The sequence below is a fragment of the Kogia breviceps genome, chromosome X, assembly GCF_026419965.1.
Source record: "Kogia breviceps isolate mKogBre1 chromosome X, mKogBre1 haplotype 1, whole genome shotgun sequence".
Lineage (NCBI taxonomy): Eukaryota > Metazoa > Chordata > Mammalia > Artiodactyla > Physeteridae > Kogia > Kogia breviceps.
The window spans coordinates 1,604,640-1,622,371 of NC_081330.1; the positions used below are offsets into that span (position 1 = coordinate 1,604,640).

The 17,732-nt window shown below is 65.5% G+C and overlaps 1 protein-coding gene, 1 long non-coding RNA gene and 1 other non-coding gene across 3 annotated transcripts; 1 reads left to right on the forward strand and 2 right to left on the reverse strand.

Moving 5' to 3' along the window:
• Positions 1-5,165: 5,165 nt before the first annotated feature.
• Positions 5,166-12,932, reverse strand: SLC6A8 (solute carrier family 6 member 8). Its single transcript, XM_059050017.2, has 13 exons — positions 12,603-12,932; positions 10,964-11,095; positions 9,643-9,892; positions 9,099-9,231; positions 7,957-8,091; positions 7,773-7,876; positions 7,560-7,684; positions 6,831-6,943; positions 6,562-6,699; positions 6,380-6,482; positions 6,188-6,288; positions 5,927-6,097; positions 5,166-5,503 (listed from the first exon to the last, which is right to left on the reverse strand). The coding sequence occupies exons 1-13, from the start codon at positions 12,862-12,864 to the stop codon at positions 5,363-5,365; spliced, it is 1,908 nt and encodes a 635-aa protein (XP_058906000.1). The 5' UTR covers positions 12,865-12,932; the 3' UTR covers positions 5,166-5,362.
• A 1,322-nt stretch (positions 12,933-14,254) lies between these two features.
• On the forward strand, positions 14,255-17,356 carry LOC136793351 (uncharacterized). The gene is made up of 3 exons (XR_010838544.1): positions 14,255-14,671; positions 15,763-15,972; positions 17,062-17,356. It is a non-coding gene; the product is annotated as an uncharacterized lncRNA (long non-coding RNA).
• A 26-nt stretch (positions 17,357-17,382) lies between these two features.
• Positions 17,383-17,495, reverse strand: LOC131749064 (small nucleolar RNA SNORA57). Its single transcript, XR_009333177.1, has one exon. It is a non-coding gene; the product is annotated as a small nucleolar RNA SNORA57 (small nucleolar RNA).
• Between the last annotated feature and the right edge of the window lie 237 nt (positions 17,496-17,732).

Consider the following 17,732-nt stretch of genomic DNA (forward strand, 5'->3'; position numbering starts at 1 on the left):
GGCAGCTCGGACAGAGACCCCCGCTCCAGTCTTTGCCCTGGAGGCCTTCCAGACATTTTGTCTCCATTTGTTCAAACCCCTAAAGGCTCCCTCATCCCAGGCTGAGCGCAGGCTCACACTTGCCCTCTCTGCCCCTCTGCCTCCTGCTCCCCAGGCCAGGCCCCGTTTTATGGCCACATGGGGCGTGTCCTCCCTGTCGGTCTTCCTGGGGGTTGGCTGCTGGGCCCGGGGAAGCTTGGGAGGCAAGGTAAACCGCTGGGGCTTCCGGGTGGCAGGCTCGCCTGCCTTCTCTGGGTCCTGTTCATCACATCTAGGACAGATAGAGCATGGCAGAGTGCCACCAGTCACTCCCTGCCCCGCCCCCTCCCGAAGGTTTGCAGGATGACCTCTGACTAATGCTGGCGAGAGAGGAGACTTGCCCTTGGCAGTGACCTGCGACTGGCCCAGGGCAGAGCGAGGCAGTGGGGAGGGCCTCCGGGCCGGTAAAGGGCTCGTGTCTGCCACCTGCAGCGGCCTGTGAACATGTAGGTGCACCGCCCCGATCTCTGGCAGGCAGGCTCCCCGTTGGCGGCCCCCTGGGTTGGCTTTAGCAGGTGGCCGCCATTGGGCAGGCCCTAGTGCTCATCCTCCGCTGGCCCTGAGGGCGGGGCGAGGGGAATTGGGGTCAGGCCGGAGGTGTTTTCCTTTGGAATTAAGGGGCCCCTGAAGATGTTGGTGCTGACACCCAGCCTCACGCACCTGTTCCTCCTGCCAGGCTCAGGCTGGTGGCTCCCTTCAGGGCTGCCCTTTCCCCACGGTCTCATGAGGAACGCCGCCCCTTTCTGGGCAGCCTCCTAGGTGGTGTGTGCCGGGGAGGGAGCCCACAGGTGACGCTCTCTGGTTGCTATGCCGAGGCTGAGGGCCAGTCCCACTTTCCCAGGAAGTGTTCCCTGACTACCTCGGCCTCCCTGAGCTCGCTCTTCTCTGAACTTCTACAGGCCAAAGTCCAAACTGTGGCTTTAGGTTCTTCCCTGTTCAGCCCCAGGTGGTCCCTGAACCTCCTTGGCATCAGGCCCCGAGCTGGGCAGAGGGGAAAAAGCTGCACAAGGCCACTTTTGGAGCACCCCATCTAGCTGGCGATGGGAAGAGACAGTGACAGGGGCAGCAGACTCTCACAGGTGAAAAGCCAGTTGCTCGCCCAGCCTAGACTGGAGGGCCGCCTGCAGAAACTGGCCCCCTCTGGCCCATCCTGAGGGCTGTTTTCCTCCAGCCGCCTCCATTCCAAGTGGGACTGCCCGACAGTACCCCCTGTCTTGCCTCCAGCTCTGGTAACCCCGTGGGCTCCATGGGTCTGGGCCTGTTCCATTTCCTTGCCTGTCTCCCCCGCTAGGCTGCTGTTCACTGGGTTCTCAGCCCCTACTGGAGGGACAGATCCCCAAGTGAATGGGGCCAGCCCACTGATCTCGGGGCCCTGGCCAAGCAGCATGACCTCTGTCAAGTTCCCCTTTTTGTTTTTTTAAAATGTTTTAAGATTAATTTATCTGGCTGTACAGCATGGCTTGTGGGATCCTAGTTCCGCGACCACGGGTCGAACCCGGGCCCCCTGCGGTGGAGCACAGAGTCCCAACCACTGGACCGCCAGGGAATTCCCTAAGTTCCCTTTTTTTGTGCTGTTGATGTTTTCTGAGTCTGTCTTGGCCTGTGGCAGGTGGCTTGGAGGCCATTTGGTAAGAGGTGATGAGGAGCTGAGCCAAGGCATGGCGGTGGTGGTGGTGGTGGGGGGAGGGGACGGAGATGTTAAGGAGTTGGTATGAGTCAGGGTGGGGAGTGGCGAGGGCCTGGGGGTGACAGCAGGCCCAGCCACGGGGGAGGCAGGGACTGTTGATGGAGGAGTGGATGCAGGGTGGGGGCTGAGCACCGTGTGAGGGGGCTGCTCAGGAGAGCCAGGCTGCAGGTTTGGGGAGCTGCCAGCACACGGGGTTCTTGGAGATGTGGGCGTGGCGAGAGCAGAGGTTTGTAGGGTGAAAAGTCTTTTAAGAGAGGGTGGGACGGGGGTTGGGTGGAAAGAACGGTCGTCAGGTGTTGGCACTGCAGGGCCTGCAGGGCCTGGGCTGCCGTCTCACTGCTGAGGCGCCTCTCTGCGCCAGCAAAGGCTCTAAAGGCCCAGGTCAAGTTGGGGTTGGGCCTGCTCAGCCGATGTTCCTTCCCAAGCTCTGCGGTGACCTGCGCTCCATCCGGGTTCTTCTTGGTGACCATCAGAGCATGGGCTGATGGCCATGTCACAAGCCGGAGCCCATCTCCTGCTGTACAGTTGAGGGCTAAAGCCCCCTCCTAAGGGGACTGTGCCTTGCTAAAGAGAGGGACTGGCCTGGGAGGGACTGAAGAGGAGCAAGTTGTCACTTTTCTCTGAAGGGCCACCCCCTCCCTTCTGCCCAGGCTGGCATTCAGAGTGGGAAGCAGGTTCCCAACCTTGACCCCCACCCCAGGCCTACCTCAGATGATGTCCATGCCTTTCTCCAGGTCTTCCCCATCCCTTCTCTTACACTGGGCTAAAGTGTGTGTAATCTCAAACTTCTGCTTTAACCATTTTTAGGATTACCATTGAGTGACGTTAAGTACACTTACTGTGTGTGGCCTCTCTCGCCATTAAACACTAACTCCCCTTCCCTCTCCCCCCATCCGCAGGCACCCACCGTTCTGCTTTCTGTTTCTGAATTTGACTCCTAGGGCCGTCATAGAAGTGGAGTCGCACACTATTGTCTTTTTGTGATTGGCTTCTTCCCTTCCACTGAGCGTAATGTCTGAGGTTCATCCGTGTCGTAGCAGGTGTCAGGATTTCCTTTCTTTTTAAGGCTGAATATTGTTCCATCGTGTGGATGGATCACATTGTTTTCGTCTGTTCCTCTGTCGGTGGACACTTGGGTTGCTTCCACTCCTTTCCTAATTCCACTCCAGTCAGGCTTTGGCCCTTCCTCCCGCACCAGACCTCTCTCATCCAGGTCTCTGCGATCTTGTCGCGGATCTTCTTGCCAAACGCAGCTGGCGATCTGGGGCCTCACCTTCTGTGACCGACTGTGGGCAGCACCCGACAGAGCCCGTCGCTCCCTCCTCCCTGACGCCCAGGGCGGGGGTGGGGGGATCCTCACATGTGTTCCAGGACCCGTCTGGCACTCGGGGCCCCCACCCGAGCCTCCTCAGACTCTGCAGCCGGTCCCCCCTCTTCTCTGCCACCTCTGAGAGGCCCTGGGACACTCAAGTGCTTGGGCCACGTCTCCCTCTCCAGCTGCCCGTGGCCCCCCACCCGCCTTGGGGAGCTCATCCAGGCTCGGGGCTCTGGGGGCTATCTTTATGTAATGAGAACTTCCAAAATTCTGTCTCCAGCCCAGACTCTTTCCAGAACTTCAAACTCCTTGTCCACCTGCCTACTGGACATTTCTATTCAGTTGACACCACTGGCCCCTCCAAACCTCCTTTTCTCCCTGGTGCAGGGCCTGGCAACTGCCATCTTTCCCAGCATCCCAGCCATCCAAAAGCCTGTTGGCTCTGCCTTGCAAACAGGTCCCTAACCCGAGACTTCTCACCTGCACTGCTAGTGCCCTGGTCCCACCCAGTGATCACCTTCCGGGAGCTCTGCCGGGGCCTCCTCCCCAGCCTTCTACCTCGCCTGCCCTCGGAAGAGCACCTGTTCAGTGCAGCATTTGGGCAACCTTCGCAAACCTCAGCGCCCGGACTTCACACCCACCTTCCCGCTCGGCGTGCTCCTCGTCAGCACACCGCTCTCCTTGCTCCCCAAGTATGTCAGCTCCGTGGGGAAAAGGCTTCCTGCCCTGTTCCGTTCCAGGTTCCCAGAACAGTGCCGGGTGCAGAGACCCTCGGGGCGAACACTTGCCCAAGGAAGCTACTAGCTGCTCGAGGCGGGGAGGCCTCCACCCGCAGCCCCGGCACCTGACAAACAGAGGGGGGGCCAGGAGCCAGCTTTGGAAAATGACATGTTTTTATTGCTACGTTTGCAGTGGCTTTTTGAGCACAGTAAGGGTGCCCCCGCTGGACGGCCGCCCTCACCCGCGCCCCCCCCCCCACCCCTCCAGCCCACGTCAGGGCGCGAGGGAAGCCTTTCTAGGGCCCCCTCGGCCGTCTCGGGATTGGACGTGACACAGACGTGGGTCGAGTGAAGCCGCTACGCGGAGGACTTGAGACGTGGAGAGCACGTCGGCCTTAAGCTCGCAGGTGGGAGCCGCGCGCAGGATCCCCGGGGCGGGGGACGGACGCCCACCTCAGATCCCTGCCGCAGGGGCGCCCGGCTCGGGGCGCAGGGTGCGGGCCAGCCCGAGCGTGCCGGGTGAGCCGCCCCGGGTCCGGATCCCCCCGCAGAACCCTGCGACCCGCGGGCAGAGCGGGCGGTGTGCGGACACCCACAGAGGTCCCCACCGTGCACTTTTCCGCCGCCCCGGTCGGGGGCCAGGGACTACACGTGCGCATACCCACGCGACAGACTCACACTCGACAGCCTGAAGCTTCTGTTTCGCCTACGAAAACGAGATCTATAAATTCACACTCCTTGGCTGGGGCAGAGGTGTAAGAGGGGCTGAGAGGGATGGGGCGTGGCAAAGAGAGGGACGTTGGGGTGTTTCTCTTAGAAATATACAAGCAGAAATCTCCTCAAGTTTTTATAAAATGTGCAAAATACAAGCCTCGTTTGCCCACAGGCACAATTTACACCCGGGATTCACCTCGGCTGAGAACTAGAGACCTACGTCTATCCCCTACGTACTCACGCACACACGCACTCAAGCTCACACAACTGATATTGGCGGCAACGGGCTCAGGAACGGAAGGTTCCCTTGCTGGCTGGCTCTCTAAGCTTCTAGAGTAGGGACGGGGAGAGGGGTCTAGCCCCGCTGAAAGGTTCGCCGTGGCCCTGCCGCCCCTCCCTCGCCTGCCCCCACCCCCCACCCCCGCTCTCCAGTCCCCCGTTCCCCGAGCTGCCCCCGCTGCCCCTGGGGTGAGGGGCCACCCAAGGGTGCGCTGGGCAGAGCCCGGAGAGAGGCGGGCGGAGCCCGGTGGGGTCAGGTGAGACGTGACCGTAGCGGGCACTGGAGGGCGGGCGGCAGGGCCTGGGAAGCAGCGTGTGCACCAGCTTGGTTAAGGGGGGTGGGGTGGGGGAGGCATCTATTTTTGGTGGGTCGTGACATTTTTGGCATTTTATTAAAAATGGAAAAAGTTATTTTAGTTATAAGCACTCTGGTGCTTCCTCCCCTCCCCACCCCCCAGGCAGACCCCGTAGGTGTCAGGGAAAGGCAAGCCCCCTGGGGGGGTGGGGGGCTGGAGCAGGGGCTGCTATGGCTACGAGAGGGTGAGCTGGTGACGTGAGCCGGGGCACCTGTCACATGACGCTCTCCACCACCACCACCTTGCTGCTCTCAGACACTGGGGTCAGGGTGGTCAGGCCCCTGACATCCGAGTCCTGAGCTCTGTACTCCAAGTGGTGGAGGCCCCAGACGGGCTGCGTCAGGTGCTGCCAGCGCTGCGGGAGAGAGGGACACGCTGAGTCCCCGGGGAGGGGCACCCGCTTGTCCCCGGCCTGCCTCCGCTTCCCGACACCTGCCACCGACTTGGGGCCCGGGGCCGCGCCCCTCCTGACCGGGCCCCGCTCCCCACGCTAGGGAAATAGGGGGTTCAGTGGAGGGCCGAGTGGCGGCTAGAACGGAGGCTAGGGACAGGCCTCTCCTCCTCCGCCGCCACCACCTGAGCGAGGCCCTGGAGGGCCAGCTCTCCTCCCGTACACCCCCCCCTCCGAGCTGGCCCAGAGGCTCCGGGCACGACGGTCTGTCCCGCCGGCGGTGGCGGCGGTGGCGGGTGGGAGAAGGGGCGGGGCGCCCTGGAGGTCATGTCTCGACCCAGCGGGAGGGTGGGGTGGTGTGCGGGAGACAGGGCGCGGGGAACTGACCTCAGCCACGGTCCCCTTGGCCCTGAGGAGGCGGCCCAGGAGGTGGAGGGGCACACACAGCATGGAGGAGAGCGCGAAGCCCCAGCCCACGGCCTCGCCCCACCACGGGTACACGTAGGTGTTGTTGTAGACCAGCGGCTTGTAGTACACCGTGTTGAAGATGAAGATGCCCTGCGGGCGAGAAGCCCCGCGCTCAGCCGGCAGCCCCCCCCCGCGGGCCCTCGGCGCCCCTCGCCCTGCCCAGCCTCTCCCGGCCCTTACCATGCACACCAGCGGGGTGAAGAAAGACCAGCACCATTTCATCCAGGGGCAAGGTCGGTACCCGATCATGCAGGCCACGTCGTCCATGAAGCGGTCGGCTCCTGGGGTAACGTGAGGCCGGGGGGCCAGGGCTAGAGACGCGCCACCCCTGACCGCGCCGCGCCCCCGGCTCGCCCGTCGGCCCAGACCTACCGTACACCCAGGCGATCACCACGCACTCCCAGAAGGCCTGCCAGAGCAGGGTGGTGCCGCTGGCCGAGTAGTAGTCAAACAGCTGGAAGACATACATCCCGCCCTGGGGACGGAGCCCGGTCAGGGAAGGTGGCGGCCGGCGGCCTGAGGCCGGGGGCATCCCTCCCCCTGCCCCCACTCACATCGGTCACCATGGAGAGATCAATGACAAAGCAGAGGGCGCAGCAGAGGGCCACGGAGATCTCTCTTTGGAAACGGAAGTAGTAGGAGGCCGGGAGGAGGTCCAGCAGGCCGGTGATGAAGCCTTCCACACCTACAAACTGTGGCCGGGCAACTCAGGCCGTGCCCCTCCCACCCACCTGCCATCTCCCGTGGCCCGGTGTGCCCTCGGCCCGCCAGCCCCCCTCCCCGCCACCTCCCAGCCCCCTCTACCCTGTCCCGCCTCGCAAACCTGGCTGTCGAGGCCAAGCAGCAGCAGCATGAAGAAGAACAGGGCAGCCCAGAGCGGGGCCACGGGCATCAGCGTGACGGCTCGGGGATAGGCGATGAAAGCCAGGCCAGGCCCTGAGGGGGAAGGGGCAGGGCGTGGACACCTGGAGCCCCCCACCCACATCCTGTCCCCCTCCACCCTGCACCGCGGCACCGGAGCAACGGACGACGCCGGGGCACCCTGTGGCCAAGGGCCTTTCCAGTTGCGTCAAAGACACCGCCGGGCCGCTCGAGCCCCGTGCGCGCGCGCGCGCGCGTGCGCCACACCAGGGGCTGGAAGGTTCCCGCAAGCCCTCGGTAGAGCCCTACCCATGAGAGTGGCGTGTCTGGCTCGGCCTTCCGGACCTGGGCTCCAGCAGCTACTGTGGTCGCAGATCCCCACTGACCCAGAAAAGGCCGACCTTTCCCTCTACGACACTCGGGCAAGCGTGAGGACATACCCCGAGGCCCCTGGATACAGACGGACCGGGGCTCGGGGCTCCACGTGGCCTGGCCCGAGATGGCTGAACAGCTGTGCCTCGCAGCTGCTCAGCCAGGCCCCCCGGCCCAGAGTGAGCGACGTGACAAATTGAGTCGGAACGGGTCTCGTTTCTCAGAACGTCATCCCGTGCGCGTGCACGTACACGGTACGTGACGACAGCAGCTGCTGCTGGTCCGGAGGCCGGGCTGGGGCTCGCGGGGGGCTCTTTACCTGATTCCGCCACCTTGGAGATGTGCACGCCCTGCTCCGCGGCCATGAAGCCCAGGATGGAGAAGACCACGAAGCCAGCGAAGAAGCTGGTCCCGCTGTTGATGAGTGCGAGGATGATGGCATCCCTGGGGGCAGAGGGGGCCGCGCGGGCTGGTGAGACTGCCTGCCGCCCACGGGCAGGCGGGGCAGGGGTGGCAGGGCTGCAGCGCCTACTTGTAGCAGTTGTTGTTGAAGCGGTTGTAGCTGCCCAGGGCCGTGAGGGCCCCCAGGCCGATGGCGTAAGAAAAGAAAATCTGGGTCCCGGCGTCTATCCACACCTGGAGGTGAGCGAGGGGAGGGCAGGTGTGAGGAGCCCCGCCGGGCCGGCCTGCTCCCGCACCACGTCCCCCCACCTCACCTGAGGGGACGCCAGCTTCGACCAGTCAGGCTTGAGATAGTAGACGATGCCGTCCAAGGCTCCAGGCAGCAGCACGCCACGCACCAGCAGCACGACGAGGACCACGTAGGGGAATGTAGCGGTGAAATACACGACCTGGGGGGCGGGGCTGCTCAGAGGGCTCCTGCGGCACCCACCTCCCCCTTAGGTGCCCTCGGCCCGCGCAGGGCTGGCTGCCGGGAAGGCCACGGTCCCCGGCCCCACCCCCACCCCGCTGGCCGCTGTGCTCAGTGGTGAGGAGGGAGGCCAGCCAGCGGCACCCCCGTCTACTCATCACAGCCACGACTCCTCCCGAAGGAAGCTGGCTGCTCGGCCGGGGCACCGGCAGCCCCACGGCAAGCACAGGTCAGCTGCAGAGGGAGGGAGAGGCAGGGCCCTCCCCTGGCAGCGGGTGAGGCCACGGCCCGCAAGGCAGGTCCCGCGCCTCCCGTGCCGACTCCAGGTCCTCGTCTGCAGAGAGGCGGGGGTCCTCGGTGCCGAGGATGAGAACCCAGCTAGCCAGAGACAGAGGCAAGATCAAGACGACGGCAAAGGCCTCTGCCTCCCACCCAAGCGGCACCAAGCGGCTGCTCTGCGGACCCTGCTGGAATGCTCCCGCCCTCCTCCGGAGACCTGGCCGCGTCCCGTCGGCACGCCGCCTTATTGTGTGTGTGTCTGTTCACACAGCCGTCCCCGTAACCTGACGGGGAGCCCCTGAGGGAGGGATGTGTCCAGGCTCCCCGCCGGGCCCCCCAGGGCAGACAGGCAGGTGAGAGAGACAGACCGAGACGGTCAAACACTGACTCAGGGCCAGAACCCAGAGAGACCGGAAGGGAGGGAAGGCGAGCCAGGGACGCCCCCCACCCCAGGGAAGGGGCAGCCGCTGCCGGGGCCCCTCCCCCTCCACTCGGGAGGGAAGGCTGCCGGGCCTGGAGGCGCAGGGTGGGTTAGACTCTCCAGCCAGGGGGTGCGGATCAAGTGGCCCGGACTGAAGTCCCTGCCCCTCCTCGGGCTCTGGCCCTGCTCCAGTCTCCTCCTCCCGTTGCAGCAGTGGTCGCTGGCAGACTCCCCCACCCCACCCCCAGGCAGTGCTGCCCCCAGCCCTGCCGTCACCCCGGCTGTACCTTTCCTGTTGACTTGACCCCCTTCCAGACACAGAAGTAGACCAGCACCCAGCAGGCCAGCAGACACAGGGTCACCTCCCAGTTGAGGGCCCCCGGAGCCTCCAGCCCCCCAGAGAGCCGCAAGACCTTGTTCCTGGGGGAGGGAAAGCCCATGAAGCTTGTGCCAGCGAAGGGCCAGGAGGCTGGGGGAGGCCCTGGGGTGGTGCCCGCCGCCTCCCCACCGCCGCAGCCCTTGAGTCCAGCCGGTCTCCCCCGTGCACCTGGCCAGCCCGGGCCAAGCCTGCAGCCTGGAGTCGCTGCGGTCTGTGTCCCCGGAGCCTCGGAGCCCCTGGCGGCCCGGCCCGGCCCGGCCCCACGCCGTCCCCCGCGGGCCCAGCGGCAGTCCCCCGCTTCCCTCCCCAGGCGGGCAGGCACCGCCCGCTCCGCATCCCTGGCCTCATCCTCCCAGGGCCGGACCCCGGCACACGCACACACATGCAGACTTGAGCTACGTGTGGGAGGCCAGAGAGACAGGCCGGGCCCGGCCCAGAGGTGCCTGACTCACTCCCAGAACTCGATGACAGGGGACCGGCGGTCAGCAAGCTGGTCACAAGTGAGGTTGGCCAGGGTGGCATTGGCACAGTCTTCGTGGCGGAAGATCTCCACACAGTCGGGAGTGTTCCAGGTATGGCCACACGTGGCCCAGGGCAGCGTGGTGGTGAAGGACTTCACCAAATAATAGAAGCCCCAGGCCAGCACCATGATGTAGTAGGTGTTGCAATAGAAGACGATCACCATGGAGGCGTAGCCCAGGCCTGGAGAGGAGCAGAGTTTCCATGCAGGCTCCTTTCTGGCCAGTTCCCCACCGTCCCCACTATCTACCTGGCCAGGCACTGCCAGTGGCCCCTGCCGGCCCCCTAACATCCTGCTCCCTGCATCTGCCGTCCTCCCCCTCCCCCACCATCCGTGCAACTAGATCCTTCTCTGTTGCTGTCCAACCAGACCTCTCCAAGTCCCCCTGGACTCTCCCTTGCGCCGTGTCCCCAGCGCTAGGCTAACTCCTCAATCTGTCCCCCCAGATCAGCCCCTGCTCCCTGCCCCCGCCCTGCTTCACCTCCTGCATCCTCCCAGGCCCCAGAGCAGAGCACACATCCTGCCCCCATCTGAGAGTCAGGTCGTCTTGTTTCCCTAGTCTCACATACCCGTCCCCTTCTCCTGGGTCGCACCACCACCATGAGGGTTGAAAGAAGGCCATGCCTCCACCTGCCCCCCACCCAGTGGCCTCCCAAACCAGCAGCTGGAGGGTTTTCTGGGGACCTGGGGCAGTGTGGGAGACAGTCACCCTCTCAGCCGGCAACCTCGGCCAGTCACTTACTTCACCTCTCTGTGCCCCAGCCTCCGAGGACGGTAACAGTAGGACCCGCCTCCTAGGGCCCTGAGCTGATGGGGGAAAACTGCCCACACACAGAAGGGGCTTGGCGGTAACCCTGGCCACTGGTCCTTCCCTTCGGACGCTGAACTTTCGATGGCTCCCGTCCCAGCTCCTTAGGCTGGCCCTCTGGCTTCTCCTGCCATCGCGTCTCACGCCCAGCCACCCTCTTTTCAGCCCCAGCGAGCCAAGTATACTCGGCAGGGCCTGTCCTGGGCGCTGCTGGGACTGGGCTTTCTCGGCCCGGTGGACAGGCCCATCCCCCACTCTAGCCTCCACCTCCCCAAGGCCAGCCGGGTGGTCTGCGCGCCCTCCACGTTCTCCCTCACAGCTTGGGGGGCCATCCCAGGCCTGGTGCTCAGACAGGAGGTGCTCAGACTTGAGGCTTCTCAAGTGGGTGCCAGCTTTGCGCCAGTGGCGGGGAAGGGGAGAGGTCCCGGAGGGAGGGGCTGCTCACCTTTGAACAGGGGGCAGATATTCCACACGTTGATGCTGCCGGCTTTCATGAACTGGCCCAGCGAGATCTCCAAGAAGAAAATGGGGATTCCTCCGACCAGGGCGATCAGGATGTAGGGAATAAGGAACACACCTGGGGGATGAAGCTCCAGGTGGCCACTTGCACAGGGCGGCCCCTTAGCCAGGTGGGGACTTGACCCAAACTCCTCGGCCAGGCCAGGCCAGGCAGCCGGGCTTTCAGAAGCCCTGGGAGGCGGGTGGGGCCCCAGCTGCAGGCTCCACCCGGGGCCCCATCATAACTTCCCACTGAGTGAATCAGTGCAAGGGGTGGCTGCTGACTCAGGGGTCCAAGGTGAACAGTCTTGGGGAGGTGGAGTGTCAAGGGGACTACGGCAGCCCCTGGGCCCTTAGAGCCCCGTTTCCTGGGCTGGGGGTCCCCTAACAAGACTTCTGCCCCTACTCACCTACGGTGCCCTAACTAATGGGCACGGAGGACACATGCACTTGTGGACACAAGCCACTCTGTGGCCGGCGCTCAGGCCCGGGGACCTGCCGAGCTTGGGCGAGGGGAAGGGAGCCCTGGCCTATCCCGGCACCCAGACTCTTGCCTGCAAGTGTGAAGGTGCAGGGGAGAGGGTGGGTGGGTAGGTGGGCAGCAGTCGTCTGCCAGTGGGCAGAGTGGAGGGTGTCTGAAAGGGCATGTGAGCAAGGACACAGGAGACAAGGTTGGGGGTGGTGGGCAGGGCCCTCAGGCTGGGGCTGGGGGAGCCCTTATCCTCTCCGGGCCCCCTGCCCTTGCCCCCGCTCGGCACTCTCCACGACTCAAAAGCTCAGCTTGGTTGCAGCCTGCTTGGCTTCTGGTCTCAGCATCCTTCTTGCTTGTGACCTTGGGCAAAGGCCTCCTCTCTGGGCCTCAGTTTCCCACCCGTCATCTAGTCACTGCGGCTTCCCACCAACCCCGGTGCTGCTTTGCAGTCACAGGACACACGCGTGCCCATCACTGTTGCTAAGCTGGGCTGGGGCGGGCGGGCGGGCATGGGGTGTGCATGCAGTGTGTCCAGCGGCGGCGCCAGGCGGCCCAGGCTGCAGGCTTCCCAAGCCTGGCTCAGGCACCCAGTGTTCCAGGCCCAGGCTAGAGGGGAGGGAGGGGAGGGGAGGGGAGGGGAGGGAGAGAGGGGAAGAGAAGAGAGGAGGGAAGGGAGGGGAAGGCAGAGGGAGGGACAGAGTGGCCCATTGTGTGTGTGTTCGTGTGTGCACACGTGGGGGGCCCACACAATGTGCCACTTGTGTGCCTGACCTGCGGGGGCACGCCAGGGCTCCTCACCTCTGGAAGCCCCCCCTCAAGGGGGAGGCCTCGCCTGGCCACCTCGGTGGCCAATCACTTCGGGGCCGAGAGTCTGTGGGGGCAGCTCGGCGGCTTCGGCAGGAGGCTCGCCGGCCCCCTCCCCCCACACGCTGCCAGGCACATGACCGGCCGGGGCGGAGGGGGGGGGGGCGGAGACCGCCTGGCCGGGCCACCGCGCGGCGACGGCGGGCGAGGGGCAGCCCCCGGCCGTCCCGCGGGGGCCTCCCCACCCCTTGGACTTCGCGCGGGCGCCCCGGCGGGGCCGGCGGCAGGCGGGGGAGGGGCCCGCGCTCACCTCCGCCGTTCTTGTAGCACAGGTAGGGGAAGCGCCACACGTTGCCCAGGCCCACGGCGAAGCCCACGCAGGACATGATGAAGTCCATCTGGCGCGTCCATGTCTCGCGCGGCGGCACGGCCAGGTGGCCGCCGGGCGCCCCCAGGCCCGCGGGGCCGTCGGCCTTGGCCGGGGCCCCGTCGGGCCCGGGCGCGATCAGGGGACCCTTCTTCTCGTCGCCGGACACGCTGTAGATGCCGTTCTCGGCGCTCTTCTTTGCCATGGCCGGGGGCGCGGCGCCCCGCGGGAGCGGGCGGGCGGCGGGGGCGCTGGCGGCACTGGGGGGGGGGCCCGAAGGTGCGGGCCCGCCGGGGGCCGGGGGCGGCCGGACCGGGGGTCGGGGCGGCGGGCGGGCGGCGGGCGGGGTGCGGGACGGCGGGGGCGGCGCGGTCAGAAGCAGTCCACGAAGCACTTGAAAGTGAGCCTGAAGAATCTCATGTGTGTCGGGGGCCCGGGGGCGCGCGGGCGGCGGCGGGGCCCGGCCGGGCGGCGGCGGCGGCTCCCGAGGCTGCTGCCCGCAGCTCCCGCGGCCGCGGCGGCGGCGGTGGCGGCGGCGGCGGCGGCTCGGCCGGCCCGAGGCTCAGCCTACCGGGGCGCGGATGGCGCCCGGAGCCCACCGGAGCCCACTGTCTGCAAGCGGCGGCCGGAGCAGGGGCCTGCGGCCCGCGCCCCCCGCCCCGGCCCGGACCCGCGCGGCTGCTCGGCTCGCCCGCGGCTCCCCCGGCGGCGGCCTCGGCGCGTTCGCCCCTCCTTCCCGGCGGCGGCGGCTCCAGCCGCTCTGGGGGCCGCGGCGGGCTCAGCGACTCACCACTGCGCTGCGATCCTGCCTCTCCTCCCCGGGCCGACCGGCGGCCGCTTAAGAACCGACTCCGGGATGATGTCACTGTCGCCCCACCCCCACGACTGGACTGCTCCCCCTCCCCCTCCTCCGTTCCTCCCTCCCGCCTGCTCTCCCCGTCACTCCGCCCACCTCCTCCCGCCCTCCTCCCGAGGAGGCGACGCCGCTCCAGCGGGAAGCTGGATGGCTGCTACGTGGGGCGCCGGCCAGCACCTCCTTCCCAGCGGCCGAATCGCCCCTGACCCCAGGTTCACCTGGGCCTGCTTCACGTCGACCCTCCTAACCTGCCCTTCCCGGTTCTAGGCCAGCCACTACCCTGGCTGCCTCGTCGACATCCTTGCACCCCCCCCCCCCGCGCGCCTTCCCTCCTCCTCCTTCCAGCCGGTCCCATCTCGGGCCCTTCTCTGACTCCCAGCTGCGGCTTGGGCCACTGTTGGGTACCAATGCCTACGTCTTCCCAGCTCCCCTGCACCAGATGGGGTGCAGGGTGCTTCGGCCTCCTGCAGGGCTGGGCCCAGCTGGCCAAATCGGGGAACGGCTGGGGCCGGGGTGTGGGTGGATATGCCTCCAGGTGTGTGCTGTGGGGCTTTGCCAAGACCCTGTCTCCTGCCATTCGGCGCTCCCTGACGGACACAGCCCTGGTAGCTGGGGGTCAGGGTCCCAGCTCGCGGAGTGACAGGTCTCTGTGAGTCTCCTAAGCGGGCAGAGGGGAGCCCGCCCAACCGAGGGACAATGCTACACCTTTTCACCGAAGTGGAGGGTGGTAGGGGTTCCTGCCGCCCCTAACCCTGCCTGACGTGCCTGAGACTCTGGCAGGAGTAGGGGAAGGCTGCCCCCTGGTGCTTGGTAGGTGCACAGACCCTCCCCCAGAGGCCTCAGCTAAGAGGCCCCAGCTCCGCACCCTCTATGCTTCTCTCCCCAGGGACCTGCAGGCCTCCCCAGCAAGGGCAAGGTTGTTCAGCTGTTTCCCCACCAGCAGCTGAGCAGCGTGTTCGGAATTTTCCAGGGCCAAGAGCAGCCAGAGGATGGGGAAGGAAGGGGTCATTCTCCTGGCTGGAGATGTGAAGCGTGCCACCCCCAGTCGCCACGCTGCGGCCCCCAGATGGCTCATCCCGTTAAGCTAAACCCTCAGCCATCCGGGCGGCTTTAGGAAGAAAAGCAGTTCCGGCCTGAGCCAGCTTGAACCTGTTAGGTGAGGGAGGGGCAGCCTTGACGGGCCTGTGTGGGAGACAGGCGGGGTCTCCAGTGTTTGGGCGGGGCGGGGGCCCAGGAGGCTCGGGGACCCTCGAGGGGGCGGAGTCCCAGTGCTCCTCGGAAGACCCAGTCTCGAGTCTTCCCTGGCCCAGCCTACGGGTGACCCATAGACAGCCTGGGGAAGCAGGGGCCACCCTCAGGGCGAGGACTGAGGGGGAACGGGGCCGGCCCAGTGAACCGCAGGCACCCCTGTGCAGCCTGAGAGAGCAAAGAGGACCCAGTGGAGTAGGCGGAGGGGAAGGGGCAGGGCGTGCTTGCAGGCCGAGGGTGTGACGCCTGCGGGGGGGGGGGGGGGGGAGGGCGTTCGTGAGCTGTGGCCGTGACCTGGGTGAGGGCTGCTTCGATGCAGAGGCCGGATGGCGCCAGGGGAAGCTCAGGGAAGTGAGGCCGTGGCCGGGGGCAGGAGACTCAAGAATTTAGGAACTTGCTTGTCCGAGGAGCTTGGTGGGGAGAGAAGGCAGGGGCTGGAGGAGGATGTGGTGAGCTGATGGCACTTTTGAAGAGGGCAGAGGGTGAACCGAGCAAGGCCGAGGGAGCCTGAGAAGCGTGGCCAGAGCCAAGGGTGGGGACCTCGGCTGCCGTGCCCAGGAGGGGAGGGGACGTGTTCCAAGGCCAGTGGCAGGACCGGGAGGGAGCTGCCACCTGCGGCTGCCATTGTCTCTGTGGGGTCAGAGGCCGCAGAGGGCGAGGCGGCTGGGCCGGAGGTGGCTGAAGAGGGCTGCGAAGGGCGAGCCGGCTGCAGAGAACGGCTCCTGCCGCCGCATGGGGGCCACTCGGAGCCGGGCGCGGGGCGGGCTCCGCATCTGGGGCTGCGACAGGCCCCCAGGCCGGACTCGACTCGACAGGGCCGCACCCTCGCTCCCTCCCCCTCGACAGCCTTTCCCAGTGGGCAGTGAGGCCACCCCCTGCCTCCCCAGACCCCATGTGCTCTCCTCCTTGTGGCCCGTGCACCACGTGCTTCTCTCAGCAGCACAGATCTGACCGGGCCCTCCCCATATGCTCTCCCTTGTGCTTTCCTCTATGCTAAAGATCAACCTACGTTCTCCTCCGAGGCGTGCGAGATCGGGCACGAGCTGGCCCACGGGCTCTCCAGAGCTGGAGGGCGCTGCGTCTCCCCGCACCTCCTTCCCATCCCGTGGGATTCAGCTCAGCTGCCACCTGGCCCAGGAGGCTAAAGAGGAAGACTCCGGAGCCCTCGACCCCTGCACACGGCTGCACCGCCTCCCGTGTGCAGACGGGGTGAGCTGGGCTTTGGAGATGCAGGAGGTTCACGAACCCATGCTCGCCTGTGGCGGGACGATCCGGCAGGAGTTTCTCAAAGTGGCAGCTGGGGTCGCAACTCCGGCCTCTGATGCGTTGACCCGAGCAGTCCTTAGGACTGTCTCAACTGATAGGGGCGTCTACGGTGTTCAAACAGAGGCAGAGGGGTTTCCAGCCCTCGCTGGGTTCTCAGGGCTTCGCAGAGGTGTATTTGCCAACACCCCCTCCCCCTGCAGCAGAACCTCAGCCGAGGGCAGGAGGCTGCCCCCCGCCGGGCCCTGGTCTTGATGGCCCTTCGAGGCCGGTCCCCAAGCACGTGCACCAGGGGGTGGGTGTGCCCTGCCCCCCCCCCCCCCCCCCCCCCCCGCTCCGGGTGAGAAGCAAAGCGTTCCCCAGGCAGAAGCCACAGTTAGGCTGGGGGTGAGAGTCGGAGCTGAGGAGGAAGGGGAGGGGAGGAGGGGAGAGCTGGAAGCGGGGCGGGGGAGGGAGGGCGAGCCGGAGGGCTCCCATTGTCCAGGGAGGCCTGCGGATCCGGGGGCTGGGGATTGGCCCCAGTGCCTGCAGCGCCCCTGGACCTCGGAGTGGGCGGGGTGGGAGGGCGTCCGGCCGGGGTCGACTGGTTATGCCTAGAGGACCTCGCAGCTGGAGACGGGGTGGGGGGGGTGGGGGGTGCCCTCCTCCTTGGAGGCTGCCAGGCCCGGGGGAGCTTTGCAATTAGAATTAGCTGGGAACAAAGGGCCGGCTGGAGTCTACCTTGAAGGACTTTGTGCTTCCAACCGCTGGGAAGGGGAGGAAGGCGCGGGCTGCCCGGGAGGCTGCGGGGAGGGCGACCTGAGAGGCCCGGGGGGCTGCTCTCACCGCCGGCCCTGCCCAGGGCCCCTGGTCTGCCAGCTGTGTTCATCCACGCAGAACCCCCAGCAGGGGTTCGGAAATTCATTTCTATGTTTTTCTTTTTTAAGATTTGTTTTGATGCGGACCATGTTAAAGTTTTTATTGAATTTATTACAATATTGCTTCTGGGTTTTGTTTTTTGTGTTTTTTTTTTTTTTTTCTGTTTTGGATTTTTAGCCGCGAGGCGTGTGGGATCTCGGCTCCCCGACCAGGGATCGAAGCCGCACCCCCTGCGTTGGTTGGAAGCGCGGAGTCTTAACCACTGGACCGCCAGGGAAGTCCCCGTTTTTATGTTTTAAATAAACTTTTTCTAACAGACTAGCCTTAGATGCACAGACAAACTGCAGAGAAAGGAGTGGAGTGAGAGTTCCCACACACCCACACCCAGCTTCCCCTGTTACTAACACTCTCCATTGTGTGGTCCGTTTGTTAAAATTACCAACCAATATTGTACACTGTCACCAGCTAAAATCCAGAGTCTTTTTTTTTTTTTTTGCCCTGTGTCCTGGAGCTTGGAAGCTGCCAGTACCGAAGACATGACACCGAGGGGGACAGAGTCCTTACGTCACTGGACCAAGACCGCACGCCTCATCCCTGCCAGGAAAAGGAGGGTTGAAGTTCATATGTCCTTGACTTTCCCCTCACCTCTATCTTCTGCCCCAGGATCCCACACTGCATCGGCGTTGTGTCTTCTTAGGCTCCTCTGGGCTGTGACTGTCCTGCAGCCAGTGTTGTGGCGGAGGTCGTGCAGGACCCCTCAGGGTTTTTCTGGTGCTTTCTTGTCATGAGTAGACAGAGTGCTGGTTACTGAGAGGAGGGCCACGGAGGTGGAGCGCCCTTCTCGTCAC

Bases quoted from the DNA above. Each gene is read 5' to 3' on its own strand.
- SLC6A8 (XM_059050017.2), bottom strand. From the start codon at position 12,864: ATGGCAAAGAAGAGCGCCGAGAACGGCATCTACAGCGTGTCCGGCGAC. The intron at 9,232-9,642 runs GTGAGTCAGGCA...TCCCTCCCCCAG, and splicing joins CCTGTCATCGAGTTCTGGGA to GAACAAGGTCTTGCGGCTCT. The intron at 6,289-6,379 runs GTAGGTCTGGGC...ACGTTACCCCAG, and splicing joins GGTGATCGCCTGGGTGTACG to GAGCCGACCGCTTCATGGAC.